This window comes from Cetorhinus maximus, chromosome 11 (genome assembly GCF_964194155.1).
Source record: "Cetorhinus maximus chromosome 11, sCetMax3.hap1.1, whole genome shotgun sequence".
Lineage (NCBI taxonomy): Eukaryota > Metazoa > Chordata > Chondrichthyes > Lamniformes > Cetorhinidae > Cetorhinus > Cetorhinus maximus.
Genome location: NC_135889.1, coordinates 11,305,491 through 11,329,200, shown reverse-complemented (window position 1 = coordinate 11,329,200; position 23,710 = coordinate 11,305,491). Strand labels below are relative to the sequence as shown.

General features: G+C 43.2%; 1 protein-coding gene across 1 annotated transcript in view; it reads right to left on the bottom strand.

Moving 5' to 3' along the window:
- Positions 1-1,262: 1,262 nt before the first annotated feature.
- mdh1b (malate dehydrogenase 1B, NAD (soluble)) overlaps positions 1,263-23,710 on the bottom strand; it is a 62,282-nt gene continuing 39,834 nt past the window's right edge. The window contains exons 8-10 of the mRNA XM_078551544.1: positions 7,125-7,264; positions 4,913-5,071; positions 1,263-2,105 (exon numbers count right to left, since the gene is read on the bottom strand). Coding sequence (XP_078407670.1) covers positions 4,931-5,071; positions 7,125-7,264 — 281 coding nt within the window. The 3' untranslated portion in view covers positions 1,263-2,105; positions 4,913-4,930. The remainder of the gene's footprint in view (positions 2,106-4,912; positions 5,072-7,124; positions 7,265-23,710) is intronic.

Genomic DNA, 23,710 nt, shown 5'->3' with positions numbered 1-23,710 from the left:
AGGTGAGGGGCAGGAGCTTTGGGGGGGATGTGAGGAAAAACTCTTTTACCCAGAGGGTGGTGACGGTCTGGAATGCACTGCCTGGGAGGGTGGAGGAGGCAGGTTGCCTCACATCCTTTAAAAAGTACCTGGATGAGCACTTGGCACATCATAACATTCAGGGTTATGGGCCAAGTGCTGGTAAATGGGATTAGGTAGGGAGGTCAGGTGTTTCTCACGTGTCGGTGCAGACTCGATGGGCCGAAGGGCCTCTTCTGCACTGTGTGATTCTGTGATATGAGATTAGGGTAACTGCTCATGTGAAGTACAACCACCAACATGGGGACTGGGTGGGCTGAATGGTCTTCTTCCGTGTTGTAATTTCCATTTCCAAGCAATCAATATTTTGTAGAAACTGGATCATACTTAATTTCCTTCCCTCTCTGATTTTACTGCCTTTGAAACATTTCCCAGGTTTCCTGTAGGAATGCTCCTCTTGTAGACATACATTAGGTGTCCTTTAGGGAAGGAAATCTGCTGTCTTTACCCAGCCTGGTCCATTTGTGACTCAAGAACAGACCAACATCGCTAACTGTTAATGGCCCTCTGAGATGGCATGGCAAGCCATGTAGTTGTATAAAACCCTTCACTTTTCTGTCTGAAAGCTGCTGTCCAGGTAACAAAAATTCCATTAATCATATTAACACAGAGTCGATGCAAAACAAATGATTTTATTATTTGGCAAAAAATAAGAAATGCGGACAGTGAATATGAATGTAAATCATTTACCAAGTACTATTTCCGAGATACTAAGCAGGTTTTGTATTAAAGAGAGAGTCTCTGTCAGAACCTCATTTAGTGGCAATAGCATTATTAGGACCCCTTTAAAAATCAGCCTGCAGAGTGATGATTAACTTTAAAATTATTTTGGGCATTAACTTTGCTTCTTTTTATTACTCAGAACGCATTGCTAAGATAGTAAAGAATAAAGCTCAACTTGAATTAGGTAACAATTTGGTTTGTCTAATTCTGGTTCCAACAACTGGTTGATTGAGCCTGTAGAGTGAGAGGGCAAAGGATGATAACTAACTTTCGATCTCTTGAGTTACAAGGATAGAGTTACAAAATCTAGGCTGGGGGTGTGGGGGTGGGGGATGGACATATGATTGAGGGTCTTAAAATTATGAAAGGTTTGGATATTGCAGATTTGATTAAGATATTCCAGATGAAGGCTATAGGAATAGAGAGCGTAAATAAGCAAAGAGCGTGGTTAGATGTTTTTTTCCCCTTAGATGATCGTAGAACTGATTACTGGTGGTTATGGTAATGTTCCTTAAAATGGACCTTATAATTTCCAGAGGGAAGAGGACACTGTTGTTGACATTGAGCTGATCTGGAATGTTTGATTTAGTTCATTTTACCTGGAAATGCATCATATGTAACCATAGTTTCCTGGAGCTTAATTGATGCCTTAGGCTGTCCGTTGTGAATCTCCCAGCATTTTCCCCTGAAATTGGTTAGAGCTTTTTTTCCTCTCTGTTTCCTTGCTTCCCCTGGACATTGGATTACTAGTGGTTGGTGAGAATGATGCATGAGTTCTGGTGAGCAGAGTGAGCAGTGGTGGGTCTAGGGATCTTCCAGTTGTTCTCATAACTGTGTATGTTCATGACATCTTCAGGATAATTGCTTTGGTTAAATGATCAAACCAAATAACACATGGGAGGTGAATCAGCAGAATCCACTGAAATAATAAGATCACTAAGGGACATTGGTTTAATTACAGTACTTCAAATGACACTGATCCCTCACCATACAGCTCAGTAATTCCTGGTATCTGATGAAGTCATTGACAATCACCATTTCAACAAAAATATTCAAGAAAACCTGAACAAATTTAAAAATGATATCAAAATTAATCCCAAGTCTCTAGAATTGATTTTTAAAAATTGGTCTCAACCGTGAGACTCACATTTTGAAAGTGGACTCAGTGGTGTGATCTATTCTTTAATTAACAAAGTAACATATGACAATTGTCATTTCAGTGAATGAAGCCCTTTCCATTGTCTGTTCTGTTAGTGTCACATGTCGGGGAGTTGGAGAAAAGTAAATATGGTACAATTCACAACCTGTAACAGAAGAGAGAAGAACTTGAACACTGTGACAGAAGGAAGCCAGCCTACTCCTGACCCAAGTTTCTAACTCTAACCTATTACACTTACCTTCCTAATGTACAAATTAATGGGTCAAAATGAAACATTTCCTCTTCTTTTTCATGAGTTGCTTGCTCAAGGTCACTGACCACCTTCAATCGATCTGTTAATTCCAACTAAAGCTATGAACAGTTAAGTCTCACTCCTTTCAATCAATAAGCTTTTTTTCTTGAAACATAATTCATTAAGAGACATTAATCTTTTATCTTCTACCTTCCCCATTCTTTTTGGTGGTGCATTTACTTCTGATTTGTAACCTTGCCCACATTTTGCAATATTCCCAGGTTGAAAGCAGACCACAACTTGCCATAGGTGGCCCTCCAGCATAGTAGGAGCAGCAGTCTGCCTTTGCTGATAAGGATGAGAGTTGTATCTCTCTCCAACTTTTTAAACTTTTAAATTTAACAATGGCCTCAGCAGCCAGGCCACCTTGTGGAGAGGCAACCTGTGGTCGCAGCCATGGCTAGCCAGGTCTCAAAGCCTACTTGGGGCGCTGCCATCCAACCACGTCTGCCACCGGCAGGCCATTTCTAGGCAGCTGCTTAATTCACCACAGCCCCATCGCTCAGCTACCAACAATCTCTATCAATCAGGACTCATATATAACATTCATATGCTTCAACTCACCCTCACACCTTTCACACTGTTGCAACATTTAGCTTGCACATTATGTTGACAATGCAGTCATGATAGCCCCATCACCCGAACAGGTTGCACGACACTCACTGACATGCTTTCCTCAGTCTTGCAGGAAAAGTGGGTACACAACCAGAAGCAGCAGGAACTAACCAGAGGGGGACAGGCGCTCCTGCATGTCCTTACCCTCATGGAGGAGAGATGATGCTGGCCATTATGGGAAGGGACATTGCTGAGGCCGTGCACACCAGCAGTGCTGAATCCAATGAAGATGACTGTATCCTCATACCTAATCCTCCTCCTCTCATCACACTTCTCCCTTATTTCTAACTCTCTTCGGACTCACAATCTGTAGGTGGTGTATGCATTCACTTCTTACTTTCTCCTGTCTCAACCCTCGTCCCTATTTCATTTTAATTACCCAAGAGCTGCAACCTGCCCAGGCAATGGTGGAACAGCAAGAAGACAGTGAGGATAAAGACACACCATCACTCAATTTCACAGTCATAGCCACCAGCTCAGAAAATGACATTGCATGTAATTTAGTGGCTGGGATAGAAGCAGGGTCTGCATGTAGTGACAGCATGCATAGGTGTACAGGAGCCACGCTGGGGGTGGAGGGGAAAAGGATAGTGCAGTGGCCAGCTCACTGGACGGCGATGTTGCTCATTAGTCCTGCTGCAGAGGATTCAGGTGACTACTTTGATGAAAGAGGCTACAGAAGGCTGATGGGCATACACACCAAAATGCTTGGTGCACTGGAAAGTCTGCCAGAAAGCCTAGGCTCAAAGTGAAAGAGCATAGAAAAGTCTGGCAGCAACTTGGCTTTGGATGGGCTGTGTGTAGAGCTTGGAGCCCATCCTTTCTATGGAATGGGCAGCCACCTCCATCAACAGACCCGTGGAGCAATCATGGTGCAGCATCTGACAGCTGATGTCTCAGCTTCCATTGTAGTACAAGTAGCATCCACCCAATGTCTGAATGCTGCAGTAAAATCTCATGAAAGCTCAGACTGCTCCTATCATGGCTCTGGATAACAGTGCACTAATGGGCTCCCAGGGCATCACAGCAATTATGCAATCTACTCTCCGACAGATCTGCTCTCTAAAACCCTCTGCGGATATGGTCTCCTGCTGATAGCTCTTCTTCACCTCCCTCTTCAAGCAACTTGTCCTCCTCTGCGTGACGTCCACTCATTCCCCCAATCATGCTTAATGCCAAGAGGAAGCCCTACTAGGCTACCCATGTTTGGAAGCAATTGATTTGTGCATAAGCCAATAAGCCACAATAGGACTACATTAGCATCAGCTGGACCACTCCTAATGAATCTTTTAACAAGTATCCAAAAGCACCTAAAATGTGTAGAATTGCAGCAACAGGCAGAATAAATAATGCAGCAACTAACAGGTAAGTGGTTGATGATCTCTTTATATAATGCTGGCGACTGGTTCTGCATGGTGTTGAATACATTTTCAGCTGTAGGAGGTTAAGAAAGGGTGTCAGCTGGAGCATGGAGCTCCAAAATGGCAGTGCTGGTGTTAAATCAGCGTTGCACACTGATTGACGTCATGATCTACCTGCTCTACATATTTCCAGCAGGCATTGGTCGTGCACATGCTAATTCATTTACCAATATAGCATCCAGTGCGCTTTGTGACATAAGTGTACTGTGAATGCCATTTTGAAACCTTAAGGGCCCTTGCAGTGCCCAAAAAACGGGTGCTACAGAGTCCATTTTCTCTCCCAGTAACTGTGATGGGACACAAGTCTACTGTTTGTGAGTGTGTTGCCATAATTCTCGACACTTGACAAATGTTGCACCTTGAGGATTGGGCTGTTCTGTTGGCGGTCTTGGGGGGCAGAGCAGAATTTGCCACTGCACTCAGGACCTACCCTCCTATGTGTTGGGATGGGTTTGGGTTAAGTTGCTGTTCATACTCCTGTAGCCATACACCTTCCCAAACTGAGGTGTTCCGTGACGGTTTCAATGGAAAAGTCTCTTAAACAACCTGAAATTCCTCTGATTTTCGTGAGTTCATATTCTTTTATATACAGTGTAACCAAATGAGTGAAGGGTAGCTACCTACCTCGTTGCTGTTCTCCTATTATAACTGAACCCTCCTTTTAAAAGAGGACTGTTTGTCCTCATCTTCATTACTTTTTGCTTCAAACAGTAGATCTTGACCAGATGAGGCACTGGATTCCATCTCACTTCCCTCCATGGGAATGAAATTTAAATTATGCTCCTGTAAAAAAAATCGACTGAGTTATAAGAAAAGTTTGAAACAATATTACTTTGTAATTTGTTCAGAGAATGTAGGTGGTGCTGTCAAGATCAACATTTATTCCTCATGCCTAGTTGATACGAGATAGAGATTCTTCTTGTGATTGCCTCCACAGCCTTGCTCAGTCACTTTAGAGGACTGTAAGTGATCTTCATTTTCACCAGCTTTACAGAAGTTTGCCCTCTTTAGAGCCTGTCTAATTGTTCTTTCATGAAAATCTATGGAATGAAAATTATGCGGGTTCTCTAAAGGGCAGGCCATCCACCCAACCCAATTACTTCCCAGATGGTAAAAAATTACCATTGACCTCAATGAAAAAATTCTCATCTTTGTTTTTAAATCCATCCATGGGGTTGTACCCCCCCCAGCTCCCACCACAATGTGGTCCAGATTCATAGTCACCGCACTACAGTGTCCCAACTCAATACATTGGAAATGTGAATAGAGAAATACAGCTGAAATGGTAGGATTTTACATGGAATACAGGAGCAAATGGACCCTGATGCACAGAAATGCAGCTCATCAAAAGAGCCACGCAAGCTGATAAGGCCATAAAAAGATCAATGGAATCCTTCATTTTGTATCTAAAGGCAGAGAGAGAGATAGAAAATGGGGGAAAATTGAGAGGGAAAGCAAGAGAGAAAGAACAAATGAGCGTGTGCTTCTTTAGCACCTTTCATAACCTCAGGAAGTCCCAAAGCATTTTACAGCCAATGAAGTACTTTTGAAGTGTAGGCACTGTTCCAATGTGGTAGCCAATTTACACACAGCAAGCTCTCCCAAACAGCAATGAAATAATGAGCAGATTATCTGTTTTTAGTGATATTTGTTGAGGGATAAATATTAACCAGGACTCCAGCAAGAACACGCCTGCTCTTGTTCAAGTGGTTCAGCGAGATCTTTTATATCCTCCTGAGAGGGCAGATGGGCAAGGAGGTGATGCTAAATTTGTACAAGACCTTAATTAGTTCACAATTGAAGTATTAGAGAAGGTGGCTCAAGTGGAGAAAAGTGCTGGCATAGACTTCAGTGCTACATGGCCAACTGCTGCCCAGTTTCGGCCTAATGGCCTGAATGTAGATCAAAATCCAATGGTATTATGGTGTTGCCATTTGACACCATCAAGCACAAGTAGTGCTGACCAAATGGAATCTGGCACAGACACAAGTATAAATGCATGAGCTATATGGTGCTGGTATTAGAGACATATGCCAATTATACAGCTGCTTTATCTATCCCAAATGCCAGAGAAATGCATCATGCATCTCTGCACCAAGTCAGTTTAGTCTGCTCTGCAAATAATTGTTCTATCAAATAACAACAAATTGCATTTATAAAGCAGCGTTAAATGTAGTAAAATGTCCCCAGGTATTTTACAGGAGGTTATAGACAAAATTTGCCTCAAAGCCACATCAGGAACAATGAATACAAGGATGGTTGAAGGTAAAAAGGAGAAAAGAAAGACTTGCATTTACATAGCACTTTTCACAACCACTGGATGTCTCAAAGTGCTTTACGGCCAATGTGGTACTTTTGAAATGTAGTCACTGCTGTAGTGCAGGAACTGTGACAGTCAATTTATGCACAGCAAGCTCCCACAAGCAGCAATGTGATAACGACCAGATAATCTGTTTTTGTGATATGGATTTGAGGGGTAAATATTGGTCAGGACACTGAACTTCCCTGCCCGTCTTAAAAATAATTCTGTGAATCTTTTACATCCACTTGAGAGAGCAGACTGGACTTCAGTTTAACATCTCATCCAAAAGATGGCATCTCCGACAGTGCAGCACTCCCTCAGCACTGGAGTGCCAGCTTTGATTTTTGTGCTCAGGTCCTGGAGTGGCATTCAAACCCGCAACCTTCTGACTCAGAGATGAGAATACTGCCAACAGAACCAGGGCTCATACTATACTGGCAATGTGCTGAGGCCCCACTTCATCAGGTTGGTGTAGGATAAGGAGTATTTTGTCAGGCAAGGTCAAATAAAGTTCTATTGCTATTGAGAACTTACCAACTTCAGTTCTTGAGCAATGTACTTCAGTTTGTTTTTTGTCTCCTCACTGATCTCAATCTGTGACTGAATCACCCACTTTTCACCACAGAATCGAACTGGCACAGAGAAGACGATGCCCGGTGGAATACCGAAATCACCTGAAGCACGGGATCAAAATATAATGCATCTTAAATGTTTAAGTTCCTGCCTTGTAACAACTGAATATGACAGTCATAACTTTCAGTAACCTGGGGTGTGGGAGTAGGGAGTTAATTTCCTCTCATGGTGCACTGTTGAACACATTTGTGTAAGAAAGAAAAGCTTACATTTTTACAGCACCTCTCACAACTTCAGGTCATTTTGAATCGCTTTTCAACAAATCAAGTGCTTTTAAAAAAGTTAGTCTCCCTTGTAATGTAGGAAACAGGTCAGCCAATTTGTGCACATCAGGCTCCCATAACAGCAATGTAAAAATGATGGGATAATTTGATTTAGTGATGTTGGTCAGGGAATAAATATTGGTCAGGGCACTGGGGAAAAACCCACAGTGCTCTTCTTTAAATTAGCATCATGAGATTTTCTTCATCCACCTGAGAGGGCAGACAAAAGCTTGGTTTAAAGTCTCATTAGAAAAGCGGATTCTTGTTGCACAGTTTTAATGCACTTGTTAGGGTTAACACTTTCATTAAAGTAATGCACAATGGGAATCTTAAGCAAACATTTAAACAGTGTACTACCAGGCGAAATTAATCTCCTAGGCTGGAGAGCTTAGATTTCCAGTTAGGTGTTGATGAATATAAAAAGAGCACTGTGTATTTCACAATTGATAGCGTCTCACTGTTTACGGTTGTGCCCAGTAGTGCATGCAAATTGCTCACAATTGCATCCTTTGCCAACTTGCATTTTCATTCTTTCCCCCACTTTGACTTACATTAATGCACCCTTTTACTCCTTTTGACCTTGGCCTCCTGCGCTGTAGGCCTTAGTCTTTCACTTTGGTTGCACAGTGCAAATGAATTTGCTTACAAAGTCAGGGGTAGCGCCTGTTCCATATGGTCTCCACAGCTAGAGATAATATTGAATGGCAACATACTGGAGGTCCAATACACTAGCCCACAGAATGGCTGGAAACAGATTGGTGCTGATACTTTTCCCACATGATCCTGCTCTCAATCATATTGTGTGTTAATGTTGAAATTGTGCTGCAAGAGAGTACATGCTTTAAGTTGGTAATTAAGAGCAGCTGCCCTGATTAGGGAATCATTATAAGGGCATAAAATACAGTTCACACTGGGTCTTAGGGAGAACTAGAGGAATGTGTCTTTATTCTGTAGTTTTGGAAATAAACTAGGCTTAAAGAAAAGACTGGCTTCAGATTCATCCTTGCCTCAATATGTGATTGGTGGAATTAACACAGTAGCAGAGGATGAACATTGAGCTCTGGTGATTGGACGTTGAATAAGAAGTTTTTTGTCTCTATCTTCTGAGAGAAAAAGGAACATACTACTCCTGGCAACCTCAGATACGAAATGGCTGAAGGCCGATGCAAATTTCCAAGCTTTGATTTTCCACCAGTTTTTCAGAGTCTGAACCATATGAGCAATGGAAAAATGAAGTAGAAACCTGCACACGGGTTACCTCATTGTCCTGGAAGAAGCAAGGTATGGTTGCCATTACCAGTAAAATGTAAGATTAGAAGTAAAGTATTTTCGGAAGTGGGCGTGGCTGGTTTGGATACCGAAGAGGGATTAACCCTTCTGTAACAATTTTTGGATAAGTTTTACAAGAAGGATGACTCGTTGGAAACATACGAAGCGCGGTCAACCTTTGATAAATTTAAGAAGACAGCTAATCAGTCCATGGAAGAGTATGTTCTGGACTTTGATAGGTGGTATAAGAGATTGAAAAATTTTGACCTTGAAATCCCAGAGTCTGTGCTTGCCTTCAAGTTACTGGATTATGCATGGATTTCACATATAGATAGACTTTTGGTATTGATGGGGGTTCAATTTCATGGAAAAGACTCCCTCTTAGACCAAATGGCTGCCGCCCTGAAAAAAAATTTGGGAAAACATTCATTTCCAGCTACTTTCCAATCAAATGCAGGCAACTGTGCAGTGATGCAAAGAATGGAGGACTGTATGGTTGTGGAATTTCAAGATCGCTTAAATACTAGATGCAGGGGTCAGTACAAAGACGGGTTGCTGATAGGTGGTCTGAAGATGGTCGCACTTTTAGCCCATTTGAGAATCAAGAAAAAAAGCGTGTATGGGATGACGACCATAGGTGCTTGAACCCTAGAAATGCATGGAGAATGATTAATAGGTGTTATTGTTGCATTCCAAACATGCAATGAATTGCCCGAAGGAAAAAAGTTGAGTCTTTGAGGTAACGCATGAAACAGACAGTTCCGACACTGAGAATGATGACGTGACTGGCCTGAAGGAATTGTGTTGGTCACTGGGTGTTTGAATCCAGTGATGAGTATTTTGATGGCTGCTTCATTCAAATGTGCAGTGTTGGATAGTGGTTGCACTTCCACAGCGTGTGGGGTGGATTGGCTCAATTGCTACTTGCAATCTCTTGACAAGGAAGATTGAGGCAAGGTTAGAGTACGAAAGCTCCATCTGCTTAAACTTTCGGGATGACAACATGCTAACATATTTTTAAAAAACGAATCCTCGATAAAGGGCAAAATGTAAATCCAAGGCTTTCCTGAACACAAGTAGTTTGTCATTCTCCATATCAAGTTTCATCTGAGCTTTTTTCATTGAGGATTTGCTCAAGAATAAAGGTATCTCACTGGGATAAGTCTCTTCATTAATACTGATGTGGTCTCCAGTGAGATACCTTTATTCTTGAGCAAATCCTCAATGAAATAAGCTCAGATGAAACTTGATATGGAGAATGACAAAGTACTTGTGTTCAGGGAAGCCTTGGATTTACATTTTGCCCTTTATCAGGGCACTACTGCATAGTGAGGGCATTGAGAAAACCAGGTGTTTCTCGTCGGGGAGTTCAGGCAGTGAACATCAGGTTGTTAACTTCAGGTGACAAAAGGTTGATTCACAAGAAAACAATTATTTGGAAGTTACATAAGCAATTCCCACATCCTTTGTCACAGAAATTATAATCTCTGCTGTGGGATGCTGGAGTGGTAGATAAGGAATACGAAACTCTTTTATTGAGCAAGTTATTGCTCAATGTGACATTTATGTTGAATACTGGAGGACACCAACACATCCTGTTGCAATTCTTCCACTAGCCCAGGAACTCAATGACATAGTGGCAATGGACCTAAAAGTATGGGACAAGGATTGAGGTTTTTTTTGCTACACTTTGTGGATATGGAGACTGATGAAATTTAGCCTATCTATGTTTATAAATGGCAAGGACAAACAAACCATTGTAAACAAGGTCATGGAGAAATGGGTTGGCACTGGACAAGGAACGCCAACAACATTTTTGACAGGTAATGGAGGAGAATTTGCAAATGATGAACTTGAATATGATAGTTATGAGTACTGTGGCTGAGAGCCCATGCAGCAATGATTTATGTGAGGAGAATCATGCGGTAATTGAAATGTTGTGTAAGATACTAGCCAACCGACCCGGATTGCAAGTCGTAAATGGCGCTGGCATGGGCAATACATGCTAAAAATTCTTTGCAAATGATGGAAGGGGGGTGGGGGGGGGGTGGTGGCGGGTACAGCCTGTGCTAATTGGTGTACGGAAGGAATCCAAAGTTACCTTCAGTGCTGTCTGAGGCTTCCCCTGCTCTAGAAGGAATTACCATTAGCTCTATTTTCTCTGCCCACTTGAATGCCAAACTTGCAAGCAGGAAAGCTTTTGGCAAGGCTGAAGTTTCAGAAAGAATTAGGAGAGCATTGAGACATTGCATAAGAACATCTGAGGTACATTTTACTTCAGGTGATCTGGTTTATTATAGGAGAGAGAGAGACAAAGGGAATGGAAAGGCCCAGGGAAAGTTATAGGGTGTGAGGGGAAAACTGTGATTATTCAACATGGGAATCAATCCTCACAGGTCATCAGAATGAATTATGATTTGGCAGATATTGACAAGGTGATGGAAGATGACAAAGCACAAAGTGCATCTCATACTCATATATTTTGCAGGACAGAGCCAGAGGAACAAAATATCATAGATCAAGCGTTAGATATTGGTAGAAAATCTGATTGTGATGAACAGGAAAGGGCTATTTTGTCCAGAGGTCAGTTGCCCAAAGTGGGTTCCCGGGTATCATACCGTCCAGAAGGATTGGATAACTGGAGGGGTGCAATAACAGTGGGACGGGCAGGAAGATCTACTGGAAAAGATAAGCATTGGCTGAATATCCAGGATGATGGACAAGCAGTGAAGGCCATGGATTGGGAGAATGGAGTACGAGAATGGAAAATATGGAAACGTAGCTCGAGTTACAGTAATGGATCGGGTTATGAATCCCGGGTAAGGAAGTGTTCACATACAGTGGATAGGGCCTCAGACAGGGGATCTAACAATAGCAGCCCGAAGACTTCAACAGGCAAGTTGGGGTCGCAGTCTGACTAGACAACAAAGTAGAATGGAGAATGCAGAACCATCGTGACACAATAGTAGAAGTAGAGGTCCTCAAGACCGAGAGGTTTTTGTAACAAGCAACAAATTGGGGAATAAAACTATATGGGAGGCTAAACAGAGGGAGTTGGGCAGTTGGAGGGAGTTTGCTGTGTATTCAGAGGTCCCAAATACGGGTCAGCCAGCATTATCAGATAGGTGGGTCTGCACAATGATGGTCCTACTGGATGGAACCTATAAGGCCAAGGCGACGTTAGTGGCCTGGACTTTGGAGAATGTTTAGCAGATAAAGAGGTCAGAGTGGACTTGCCCACAGCAGGGAAGGTAATTTAAAAAAATATTTGGCCCTTTTGGTGTTTTTTTGTGGGAATGTAAGTCGATAGATATAAAAGCTGCATTTCTACAGGTGGATCACCTCCAGACAGAAGTGTTTCCCAAACCTTCGAAGTAGGTGCCAGAGGTAGAAGGAAAACTTTGGAAGCTGAATAAGCATGTCTATGGTTCAAACGATGCTTCCAGAGTGTGGTAGTTTTCAGTTTGATGGGTGTTGTTAAATTTGGGTTGTCTCCTACTGAAGGCAGATCTTGCCATGTCTATTGATACCATGGTAGGAAACTTGCGGGCATCTTTATGATGCCTGTTGATGACTTCCTATGGGGTGGCACTAATGAATTTCAAAACAAAGTTATTGACAGGATTAGAACTGACTTTAAGATTGGGAGTCAGGCCAATGGGGCCTTTATATATATTGGATTAGAAATAAAACAGTATGGATCTGAGGTTACTTTACACCAACAATCATATTTAGAAAGTGTTAGCCTTAGCACAGTCAATTAGGCTAAGTCCTCACAAAAAGATGCAGATGCTTCCAAAGATGAGACAGAGCAGCTGCGGAGTTTAACTGGACAATTAAATTGGCTGGGCATACACACAGGTGAGGCTGGCTGCAAGCTTTGATGTTCTTGAACTGAGTATTATAATGAAACATCCCAAGGCCCAAGACATCTTATGAGCAAACAAAACATTTTAAAAATTGAAGATAGAGAAAAGTGTACTGTAGTTTCCATATTTGAGTGATCCCAAGAATATAACATCAATTGTGTTCAGTGACACCCGTCACGCAAACCTTGTTGATGGGTTTTCAAGTGCAGCGGGTTTCATAATATTTCTTGCGGGTGAAAATGGGAAATGTTATCCCTTGGCTTGGGAAACCAAGGAAATAAGGTGACTAGTAAAGAGCACCCCGGCTGCAGAGACTCTCGCACTGGAAGAGGCGGTTGACATGGTGTTCTTTTTATCTAAAAGATTAAGAAAAATACTATTTTAAAAAATTTATTTACAGGATGTGGGTGTTGCTGGCTAGGCCAGCATTTAGTGGCCATACCTAATTGCCCTTGAGCTACCTTCTTGAATCGCTGCAGTCCCTGTGGTGCAGGTACACCCACAATGCTGTTAGGGAGGAAGTTCCAGGATTTTGACCCAGCTACAGTGAAGGAATGGAGATATAGTTCTAAGTCAGGATGGTGAGTAGCTTGGAGGGGGAATTACAGGTGGTGGTGTTCCCATGTGTCTGCTGCCCTTGTCCTTCTAGATGGTAGCGGTTGTGGGTTTGGAAGGTGCTGCCTAAGAGGAAATGATGAAGGAAATATCCCAATAGAATGTTATATTGACAATCAATCCCTTTGGGATAATGTACACTCCACAAAGAGTGTAAGTGAAAAAAGATGACAAATTGATATTGCAAGTCTAAAACAAATGGTGGAGAAAAAGGAAATCTCTAAACTCTGAGGGGTTGATACAAGCCATCAGTTATCAGATTGTTTCACCAAAAGGAATGCAATAGAGAAAAATTATTGGGGGTGTTAGAAGAGGGAAAACTCAGGATGAGTCTTGAAAATGTGTGATTTATTTCTATGTCTTCAATGTTATTAATTTCTTTTCTCTGTAAAAATATGCATTTTTTTTGTTTTCTCTTAAAAGAAAAAAGGGAATCTTAATGTTGAAATTGTGAAATTATGCTGCAATAGAGTATATGCTTTATATTGGTAATTAAGAGCAGCGCCCCCAGTTGGGGAAAGATTAGGGAATCGATGCAAGAGTATAAAAACCAGTTTACACTGAGTGTTGGCGGAAACTAGAGGAATCTGTGTCTTTACTCTGTAGTCTTGGAAATAAACCTGGCTTCAAGAAAAGACTGGCTTCATATTCATCCTTCCCTCAACATATGATTAGTGGAATGACAGAAAGATCTCTGTAGTCACCAGGCTAAATGCAGGTGGGAGCATATTCTCTGGTGGAAGAGATGGGACCAGTAGAGATTTAAGGAGATTGGAAGATTTGCCCTAGCACAGCTGGGGAAGGTGTTGCTTAGCTGTTAGAAGTCAGTATGGGGAATCTCTGCAGACTGAGGGAAACAACTTTCGATGGGTACTGGAAGTTATGCCTCAGTGAAACGGGGAATAACTTTGGATTGGCTCAAAGTGAAGACTACAATTCTGAGAAGTGATAAAATATAACGTATAAAAGTGGTGTGAGGTATTCAGTTGTGTTAGAAAATTAAGGGGATATATCTTTTGTGTAGTTTAGTGCATTAGTTGACTACTATGTAATGTTTAGTTGAGGTTGATTTTAGTTTGTTTGGTATCGTAAAAGTCTTAAAATGGGAAATCTTATTGCGTGATTCTTTTGAGTTGGTCACTGGGAATTCAAATCTCTTTTTTTTAAACACAAGTGATTCATCTCTACAGTGATCATAACAAATGCATATCTGGACTTTTGATTTGCTCTGAGACCACGTGATGTTTTGCAAACTCAATTTTTTTATATTCATGCATGGGATGTGGGCTTCGCTGGCTGGGCCAGCATTTATTGCCCATCCCTAGTTGCCCTTGAGAAGGTGGTCATGTGCTGCCTACTTGAACTGCTGCAGTCCATGTGGTGTAGGTACACCCACAGTGCTGTTAGGGAGGGAGTTCCAGGATTTTGACCCAGCGACAGTGAAGGAACGGCGATATATTTTCAACTCAGGATGGTGAATGACTTGGAGGGGAACTTCCAGTTGGTGGTATTCCCATCTATAGGCTGCCCTTGTCCTTCTAGATGGTAGTGGTTGTGGCTTTGGAAGGTGCTGTTGAAGGAGCCTTGGTGAATTACGGCAATGCATCCTGTAGATGGTGCACACTGCTGCTACTGTGCGTCAGTGGTGGAGGGAGTGAATGTTTGTGGATGTGGTGCCTATCGAGCGGGCTGCTTTGTCCTGGACTGTGTCAAGCTTCTAGAGTGTTGTGGAAGCTGCACTCATCTAGGTAAGTGGGGAGTATTCCATCATACTCACCTCCTGACTCCCCAAAGCCTGTCCATGTACAAGGCACAAGTGCCTTGTAGATGGACAGGCTTTGGGGAGTCAGGAGGTGAGTTACTTGTCACAGGATTCCTAGCCTCTGACCTCCTTTTGTAGCCACAGTATTTATATGGCTAGTCCAGGTCAGTTTCTGGTCAATGGTAATCCCCAGGACGTTGATAGTGGGGAATTCAGTGATGGTAATGCCATTGAACATCAAGGGGCGATAGTTGGATTCTCTCTTGTTGGAGATGGTCATTGTCTGACACTTGTGTGGCAGGAATGTTACTTGCCACTCGTCAGCCCAAGCCTGGATATTGTCCAGGTCTTGCTGCATTTGGACATGGACTGCTTCAGTATCTGAGGAGTCGCAAATGGTGCTGAATATTGTGTAATCATCAGCAAACAGCCCCACTTCTGACCTTATGATGGAAGGAAGGTCATTGATGAAGCAGCTGAGGATGGCTCAGCTGAGGACACTTCCCTGAGGAACTCCTGCAATGATGTCCTGGAGCTGAGATGACTGACCTCCAACAACCACGACCCTCTTCCTTTGTGCTAGGTATGACTCTGACCTGTAGAAAATTTTCCCCCTGATTCCCATTGACTCCTGTTTTTGCTAGGGCTCCTTGATGCCACACTTGGTCAAATGCGGCCTTAATGTCAATGGCAGTCATTCTCACCTCACCTCAGGAGTTCAGCTCTCTTGTCCATGTTTGAACCAAGGCTGTAATGAGGTCAGGAGCTGAGTGGCCCAGGTGGAACCCAAACTGGGCATCAGTGAGCAGGTTATTGCTAAGCAAGTGTCGCTTGATAGCACTATTGATGACCCCTTCCATCACTTTACTGATGATCGAGAGTAGACTGATGGGGCAGTGATTGGCCGGGTTGGATTTGCCCTGCTTTTTGTGTACAGGACATACCTAGGCAATTTTCCACATTGCTGGGTAGATGCCTGTGTTGTAGCTGTACTGGAACAGCTTGGCTAGGGGCACGGCAAGCTCTGGAGCACAAGTCTTCAGTACTATGGCTGAAATATTGTCAGGGCCCATAGCCTTTGCAGTATACAGTGCCTTCCGTTTCTTGATATCACGTGGAGTGAATTGAATTGGATGAAGGCTGGCATCTGTGATGCTGGGGACCTCAAGAGGAGGCCGAAATGGATCATCCACTCGGCACTTCTGGCCGAAGATTGTAGCAAATGCTTCAGCCTTCTCTTTTGCACTGATGTGCTGGGCTCCTCCACCATTGAGGATGGGGATATCTGTGGAGCTTCCTCCTCCAGTGAGTTGCTTAATTGTCCACCACCATTCACGATTGGGTGTGGCAGGACTGTAGAGCTTAGATCTGATCCATTGGTTGTGGGATCGCTTAGCTCTGTCTATCACTTGCTGCTTATTCTGTTTGGCACGCAAGTAGTCCTGTGTTGTAGCTTCACCAGGTTGACACCTCATTTTTAGGTATGCCTAGTGCTGCTCCTGGCATGCCCTCCTGCACACTTCATTGAACCAGGATTGATCTCCTGGCTTGATGGTAATGGTAGAGTGGGGGATATGCTGGGCCATGAGGTTACAGATTGTGGTTGAGTACAATTCTGCTGCTGCTGATGGCCCACAGCGCCTCATGGATGCCGAGTCTTGAGTTGCTACATTTGTTTGAAATCTATCCCATTTAGCACATTGGTAGTGCCACACAACACAATGGAGGGTATCCTCAATGTGAAGGCGGAACTTCGTCTCCACAACGACTGTGTGGTGGTCACTCCTACCGATACTGTCATGGACAGATGCATCTGCGGCAGGCAGGTTGGTGAGGATGAGGTCAAGTATGTTTTTCCCTCTTGTTGGTTCCTTCACCACCTGCCGCAGACCCAGTCTAGCAGCTATGTCATTTAGGACTCGGCCGGTAGTGGTGCTACTGAGCCACCCTTGCTGATAGATATTGAAGTCCGTCACTCAGAGTATATTCTGCGCCCTTGCCACCCTCAGTTGTTCCTCCAAGTGCTGTTCAACATGGAGGAGCACTGATTTATCAGTTGAGGGAGGGCGCTATGTGGTAATCAGCAGGAGGTTTCCTTGCCCATGTTTGACCTGATGCCATGTGATGTCATAGGGTCTGGAGTCGATGTTGAGGACTCCCAGGGCATCTCCCTTCCGACTGTATACCACTGTGCCGCCACCTCTGCTGGGTCTGTCCGGCCGGTGGGACAGGACATACCCAGAGATGGCGATGGTGGTGTCTGGGACATTGTCTGTAAGATATGATCCCATGAGGATGACTATGTCAGGTTGTTGCTTGACTAGTCTGTGAGATAGCTCTCCCAATTTTGGCAGTAGTCCCTAGATGTTAGTAAGGAGGACATTGCGGGGTTGGCAGGGCTGGGTTTGCCATTGTTGTTCCCGGTGCCTAGGTCGATGCCGGCTTGTCTGTCTGGTTTCATTCCTTTTTTGTGACCTTGCAGTGGTTTGACACAACTGAGTGACTTGCTAGGCCATTTTGGAGGGCATTTAAAAGTCAAGCACATTGCTGCGGGTCTGGAGTCACATGTAGGCTGTAGGCCAGACCAGGTAAGGACAACAGATTTCCCTAAAGAACATTATGATTGACCAATTGCTCTGTGTTAGTGTTTATGCTCCACATGAGCCTACATGCATCTTATTTCATCTGATTCCATCAGCATTTCCTTCTATTCCTTTCTCCTTCTTACAGGCATGAGTCAGAGTAGGATGTAATACTCTCCACTTGCCTAGATAATTGCAGCTCCAACAATAGTCAGGAAGCTCAACACCATCCAGGACGAAGCAGCCTGCTTGATCGGGCCCCATCCATCACCTTAAACATTGATTCACTTCACCACTGACACTCCATGGCAGCAGTGTGTACCATCTACAAGATGCACAGCAGCAACTCACCAAGGCTCCTCCGACAGCACCTTTCCAAACCCATGATCTCTACTTAAAAGGGCAACAGATGCATTGCAACACCATCACCTGCAAATTCCCCTCCAAGCCACACACCATCCTGACTTGGAACTATATCACCATTCCTTCACTGTCAAAATCCTGGAGCTTCCTAACAGCACATGGGTGTACCTGTGCCATTCAGATTGCAGCAGTTTAAGAAGGTGGCTCACCACCACCTTCTCAAGGGCCAATGAATGATAAGCAACAAATGCTGGTGTTGCCAGCGACGCCCACATCCCAAGAATTAAAAAAATAATCTAGCCTCCTCTTAAATGCATCTATGCTATTTGCTTTAACTACGCATGTGGTAGCATGTCCTGTTATAGACACACAGTCGGTGCTGGGACACTCAGTCCTTACAGTGAGAGAGTGTGAGAGAAACAGCGTGGTCATTTACAGCGAGAGAGTGTGATAGAAACAGCAGGGCCTTTTACAGTGAGAGAGTGTGAGAGAAACAGCATGGTCATTTACAGGGTGAGAGTGAGAGAGAAACAGCATGGTCATTTACAGCGAGAGAGTGTGAGAAAGCAGCAGAGCTATTTACAGTGAGAGGGTGCGAGAGAAACAGCGTGGTCATTTACAGCAAGAGAGTGTGAGAGAAACAGTGGGGCCATTTACAATGAGAGAGTGTGAGAGAAACAGTGGGACCATTTACCGTGGGAGAGTGTGAGAGAAACAGCATAGTCATTTACAGGGTGAGAGTGATAGAGAAACAGCATGGTCATTTACAGCGAGAGAGTGTGAGAAAGCAGCAGGGCCATTTACAGGGAGTGAGGGCGAGAGGAGCGGGGCATTTCACAGTGAGAGAGTGAGAGAAGAGTGTGAGACCATTAAAGAGCATGAGAGAGAAAAGAGCACGGAGAGCATCTGATTGGTGAGTAGGATTGGTGAGTATTTCTAGTCTTTAAAGTAAAGTAAGGTCTTTAGTTTGTGTTTAGATTGCTAGACTTTTTTTTCTCTTTTTCTTAAAGATAGCTTGTTAAGTATAAGATCGATATAAAAAATATAAAAATTAATTATAATAAAGTGTAAAGAGTGGGGATACTAGAGTAATTAGTTAATAAATTTAATAAAATACGATAGCGATGGCAGGATGGGTGATGTGTTGCTGCTGCAGCATGTGGGTACTGCTGGACACCAAGATGATCCAGAGCAAACACATCTGTACCAAATGTTTGCAACTTGAGGAACTTCAGATCCGAGTTAAGGAACTGGAGTCCGAGTTGCAGACATTGCGCCACATCAGGGAAGGAGAAAGTTACCTGGATACTTTGCTCCAGGAGGCAGTCACACCTCTCAGATTAGATAATTCAAATTTGGTCTGTGATCAGGGATAGGAGGGTGTGACTGCAGGTGAAGCAGTTTTAGGACTTGGGGGGTAGCGTTTGAGGAGCCTTGGCCCCTGCACTGTCCAATAGTTACAATGTTCTTGCAAGCTGTGTGGATGAGAGTGGGGACTGCAGGAAGGATGAGCAATCTGATCACGACACCGTGGTACAGGAAGCCATTCAAGTGGGGGGAGGAAATGGGAATGTAGTAGTGGTAGGGGACAGTATAATTAAGGGGATAGATACTGTTCTCTGCAGCTGTGAGCATGAGTCCGGAAGGTTGTGTTGCCTGCCCGGTGCCAGGGTTAAGGGCGTCTCCTCAGGGCTGGAGAGGAACTTGGAGTGGGAGGGGAGGGATCCAGTTGTCGTCGTCCATGTTGGTACCAATGACATTGATAGGACCAGAAAGGAGGTTCTGCTGAAAGAATTTGAACAGTAGGAGCTAAATTAAAAAACAGAACCTCCAAGGTAATAATCTTGGGATTGCTACCTGAGCCACGGGCAAATTGGCATAGGGTAAATAAAGTCAAGGAGTTAAATCCGTGGCTCAGAGATTGGTGTGGGAGGAATGGGTTTCAGTTCATGGGGCACTGGCCCCATAACTGGGGTAGAAGAGAGCTGTTCAGGTGGGATGGGCTTCACTTGAACCGTGCTGGGACAAGTGTCCTGGCGAACCGAATATCTAGGGCTGTAGAGAGGGCTTTAAACTAAATAGCGGGGGGAGGGTTCTGGAAAGGGGATACGTAGGCTTACAAAGCAAAAGGACATGGCTGCCTTGCAGGGCAGCTATTTAGGTAATGATAACCAGAGTGTGACAGGAAGGGACAGAGTGTACAAACATTAAAAAACAGCAGCAAATAGAGTCAAAAGGATTAAAAATGGTAAAAAGGCAAAATTAATGGCTCTTTACTTAAATGCACATAGTATTCGGAACAAAATAAATGAATTAATGGCACAAATAGAGGTTAATGGGTATGATCTTATAGCCATTGAGGAGACGTGGTTACAAGCAGATAAAAGCTGGGAACTAAATATTCAGAGGTCTGTGACTTTTCAAAAGGATGGGCAAGAAGGAGAGGGTGGTGGGGTAGCTTTGTTAGTACGAGATGGAATAAGTACGATAGCAAGAAAGGATCTTGGATCGGAAGATGTAGAATCCATATGGATGAAGGTAACAAATAATAAGGGGAAGAAGACACTGGTGGGAACTATACTGTAGGGCAGAGAATAAATCAGGAGATCATGAGGGCATGTAAAAAAGGCAGTACATTAATCATGGGTGACTTTAATCTTCATGTAGATTGGGAAAATCAATTTGACAGAAGTAGACACGAGCAAGAATTCATAGAGTGTATTCGGAACAGTTTCTTAGAACAATATATTGTGAATCCAACCAGGGATCAGGCTATTTTGGATCTGGTAATGTGTAATGAGGCAGGTTTAATAAATGATCCCAGAGTAAAGGATCCCCTAGGAAACATGACCATAATATGGTAGAATTTAGCATTCAGTTTGAGAGTGAGAAACTTGGGTTGGAAACAACTGTGCTAAACTTAAATAAGGGTAAATACAATGGAATGAGGGCAGAGTTGGACTGGGAAAGGAGTTTAGCAGAAAAGACGGTTGATGAACAATGGCAGATGTTCAATAAAATAGTTCATGACTCTCAACAAAGATGTATCCCAGAGAGGAAGAAGGAGTCAAGAAGGGGATAAACCAACCATGGTTAACCAAGGAAGTTAAGGACAGTATCAAATTGAAAGAAAAAACATACAATGTAGCAAAGGTTAGTGGTAAGCTAGAGGATTGGGAAAGTTTTAAAAACCAACAGAAGATGACCCAAAAAAAAAGAGGGAGAAAATAAACTTTGAGGGTAACTAGCAAGTAACATAAAAACAGACAGTAAGGGCTTCTTTAAATATATAAAAAGGAAGAGAGAGGCCGAAGTGAACATAGGCCCCTTAGAGAATGAGGCTGGGGTAATAACAATGGGGAACCAGGAAATGGCAGAGGAGTTGAATAAATACTTTGCTTCAGTCTTCATGGTAGAAGATACTAATAGCATTCCAAAAATACTAAATAATCAAGGGCAAAAGGAGGGAGGAAATAAATACAATAACTATCACCAGAGAAAAAGTACTAGGGAAACTAATGGGGTTAAAGGCTGATAAGTCCCTTGGACTTGATGGGTTGCATCCTAGGATATTAAAGGAAGCAGCTACAGAGATAGTGGATGCACTGGTAGCAATCTTCCAAGAATCCTTAGATTCTGAAAAAGTCCCAGAGGATTGGAGAATGGCCAATGTAACATCCTTATTCAAAAAGGGAGGGAGACAAAAAACAAGTAACTATAGGCCAGTTAGTTTAACATCTGCCATTGGAAAAATGTTGGAGTCTATTATAAAGGATGTAATAGTAGAGCATTTAGAAATACATAATCTAATCAAGCAGAGTCAGCATGACTTCATGAAGGGGAAATCATGCCTAACAAATTTATTAGAATCCTTTGAGGAAGTAATAAGCAGGGTAGATATAGAGGGACCAGGAGATGTAATATATTTGGATTTCCAAAAGGCGTTCGATAAAGTACTGCACATAAGGCTAGTTAATAAGATAAGAGCCCATGGTGTTGGGAGTAGACGATTGGCTAACTAATAGAAGACAGAGAGTTGGGATAAGGGGGGCATTTACAGAATGGCAACCTGTAACAAGTGGAGTGCCACATGGATCAGTGCTGAGGCCTTAATTATTTACAATATATAAATGACTTAGATGAGGGAAGTGAATGTACTATCGCCAAGTTTGCGGATGACACAAAAATAGGTGGGAAGGCAAGTGGTGAGGATGACACAAGGAGTCTACAGAGGGATTTGGACAGGTTAAGTGAGTGGGCAAAAACTTGGCAAATGGACTATAATGTGGGAAAATGTGAGGTTATGCACTTTGGCAGGAAGAATAGAGGAGCTGAATATTACTTAAATGGAGAAAGACTGCAGAAGGCTGCAGCACAGAGAGATTTGGGAGTCCTTGTGCGTGAGTCTCAAAAAACTAACATACAAGTTCAACAGGTAATAGGGGAAGCAAATGGAATGTTGGCCTTTATTTCAAAGGAAATGGAGTATACAAATAGGGAAGTCTTGCTAAAACTATGCAAGGCACTAGTTAGACCACACCTAGAATACTGTGAACAATTTTGATCCCCTTATCTAAGGAAAGATATACTGGCATTGGAGGCAGTCCAGAGAAGGTTCACTAGGTTGATCCTGGGTGTGGAGGGATTTTCTTATGAGGAGAGGTTGAGTAGGTTGGGCCTGTACTAGTTGGAGTTTAGAAGAATGAGAGGACCTTATTGAAACATATAAGATTCTTAGGGGCTTGACAGGGTAGATGCTGAGAGGTTGTTTCCCCTTGTGGGAGAGTCTAGGGCCAGAGGGCATAATCTCAGGGTAAGGGGGTGTCCATTTAAAACAGAGATGAGGATGAATTTCTTCTTTCTGAGGGTAGTCAATCTGTGGGATTCTTTATGGAAGAGGGCTGTAGAGGCTGGGTCGTTAAGTATATTCAAGGCTGAGGTGGACAGATTTTTAATCAGTAAGGGAATCAAGGGTTATGGGGAAAAGGCAGGAAATTGGAATTGAGGATTATCAGATCAGCCATGATCTCAATGAATGGTGGAGCAGACTCAATGGGCCGAATGGCCTACTTCTGGTCCTACATCTTATGGTCTTATAGCAAGCTCCACTTTCTAACCACTCTCTGTAAAAATATTCCATTTGTCATGAAATGGTTTCAAAGCCTGTGTTCTTGAAACAAAAACCCAAAAATTTAGATTTCTGGGAGGAGGTGTTTCCTAATTGATTTTCCTGGCAGTGACATCAGGCTTCTCAGAAATAATCCTGTGCCCTCGCTTGCTAAGGAACAGAATTTAATTGGGAAAAATAAATAGGCTGGGAATCGGATTTCAGCCTGTGGTCAGTCTTCATCTCAGTGACAGCAAAGGCATATAAACAGAACAGAACTGGGGCTGTGAAGCGGAAAGGATGGAAACCACAAAGCTGTGTGAACAGTTCACAGACACTGTAGAGCTGAGTAGTTTCTGCCAGAGCTGGCCATACCGTGTACTGGGATGGTTTGGGCGGTCGGATTAAGGGTACTCTGGGAAGTGTCATGACCCAAGAATGAGAGATTCCACAGAAGTGCATCTTGTTGGAGATAACTGTGTCCAGGTATCTCAGAGAGAGCAAAGCGATTGTAGAAGGCTACTTGAGGATTAGACCCAGCATGACAAAGGGTGGTTGAAATCTACCAGACAGCTAGGGAGGGCTTTGGGACTGCACGTGGTGGCCCATTTGTCACGTGTTGCCTGAGAAATGCGTGAGATTTAGCCCTGTTGGATC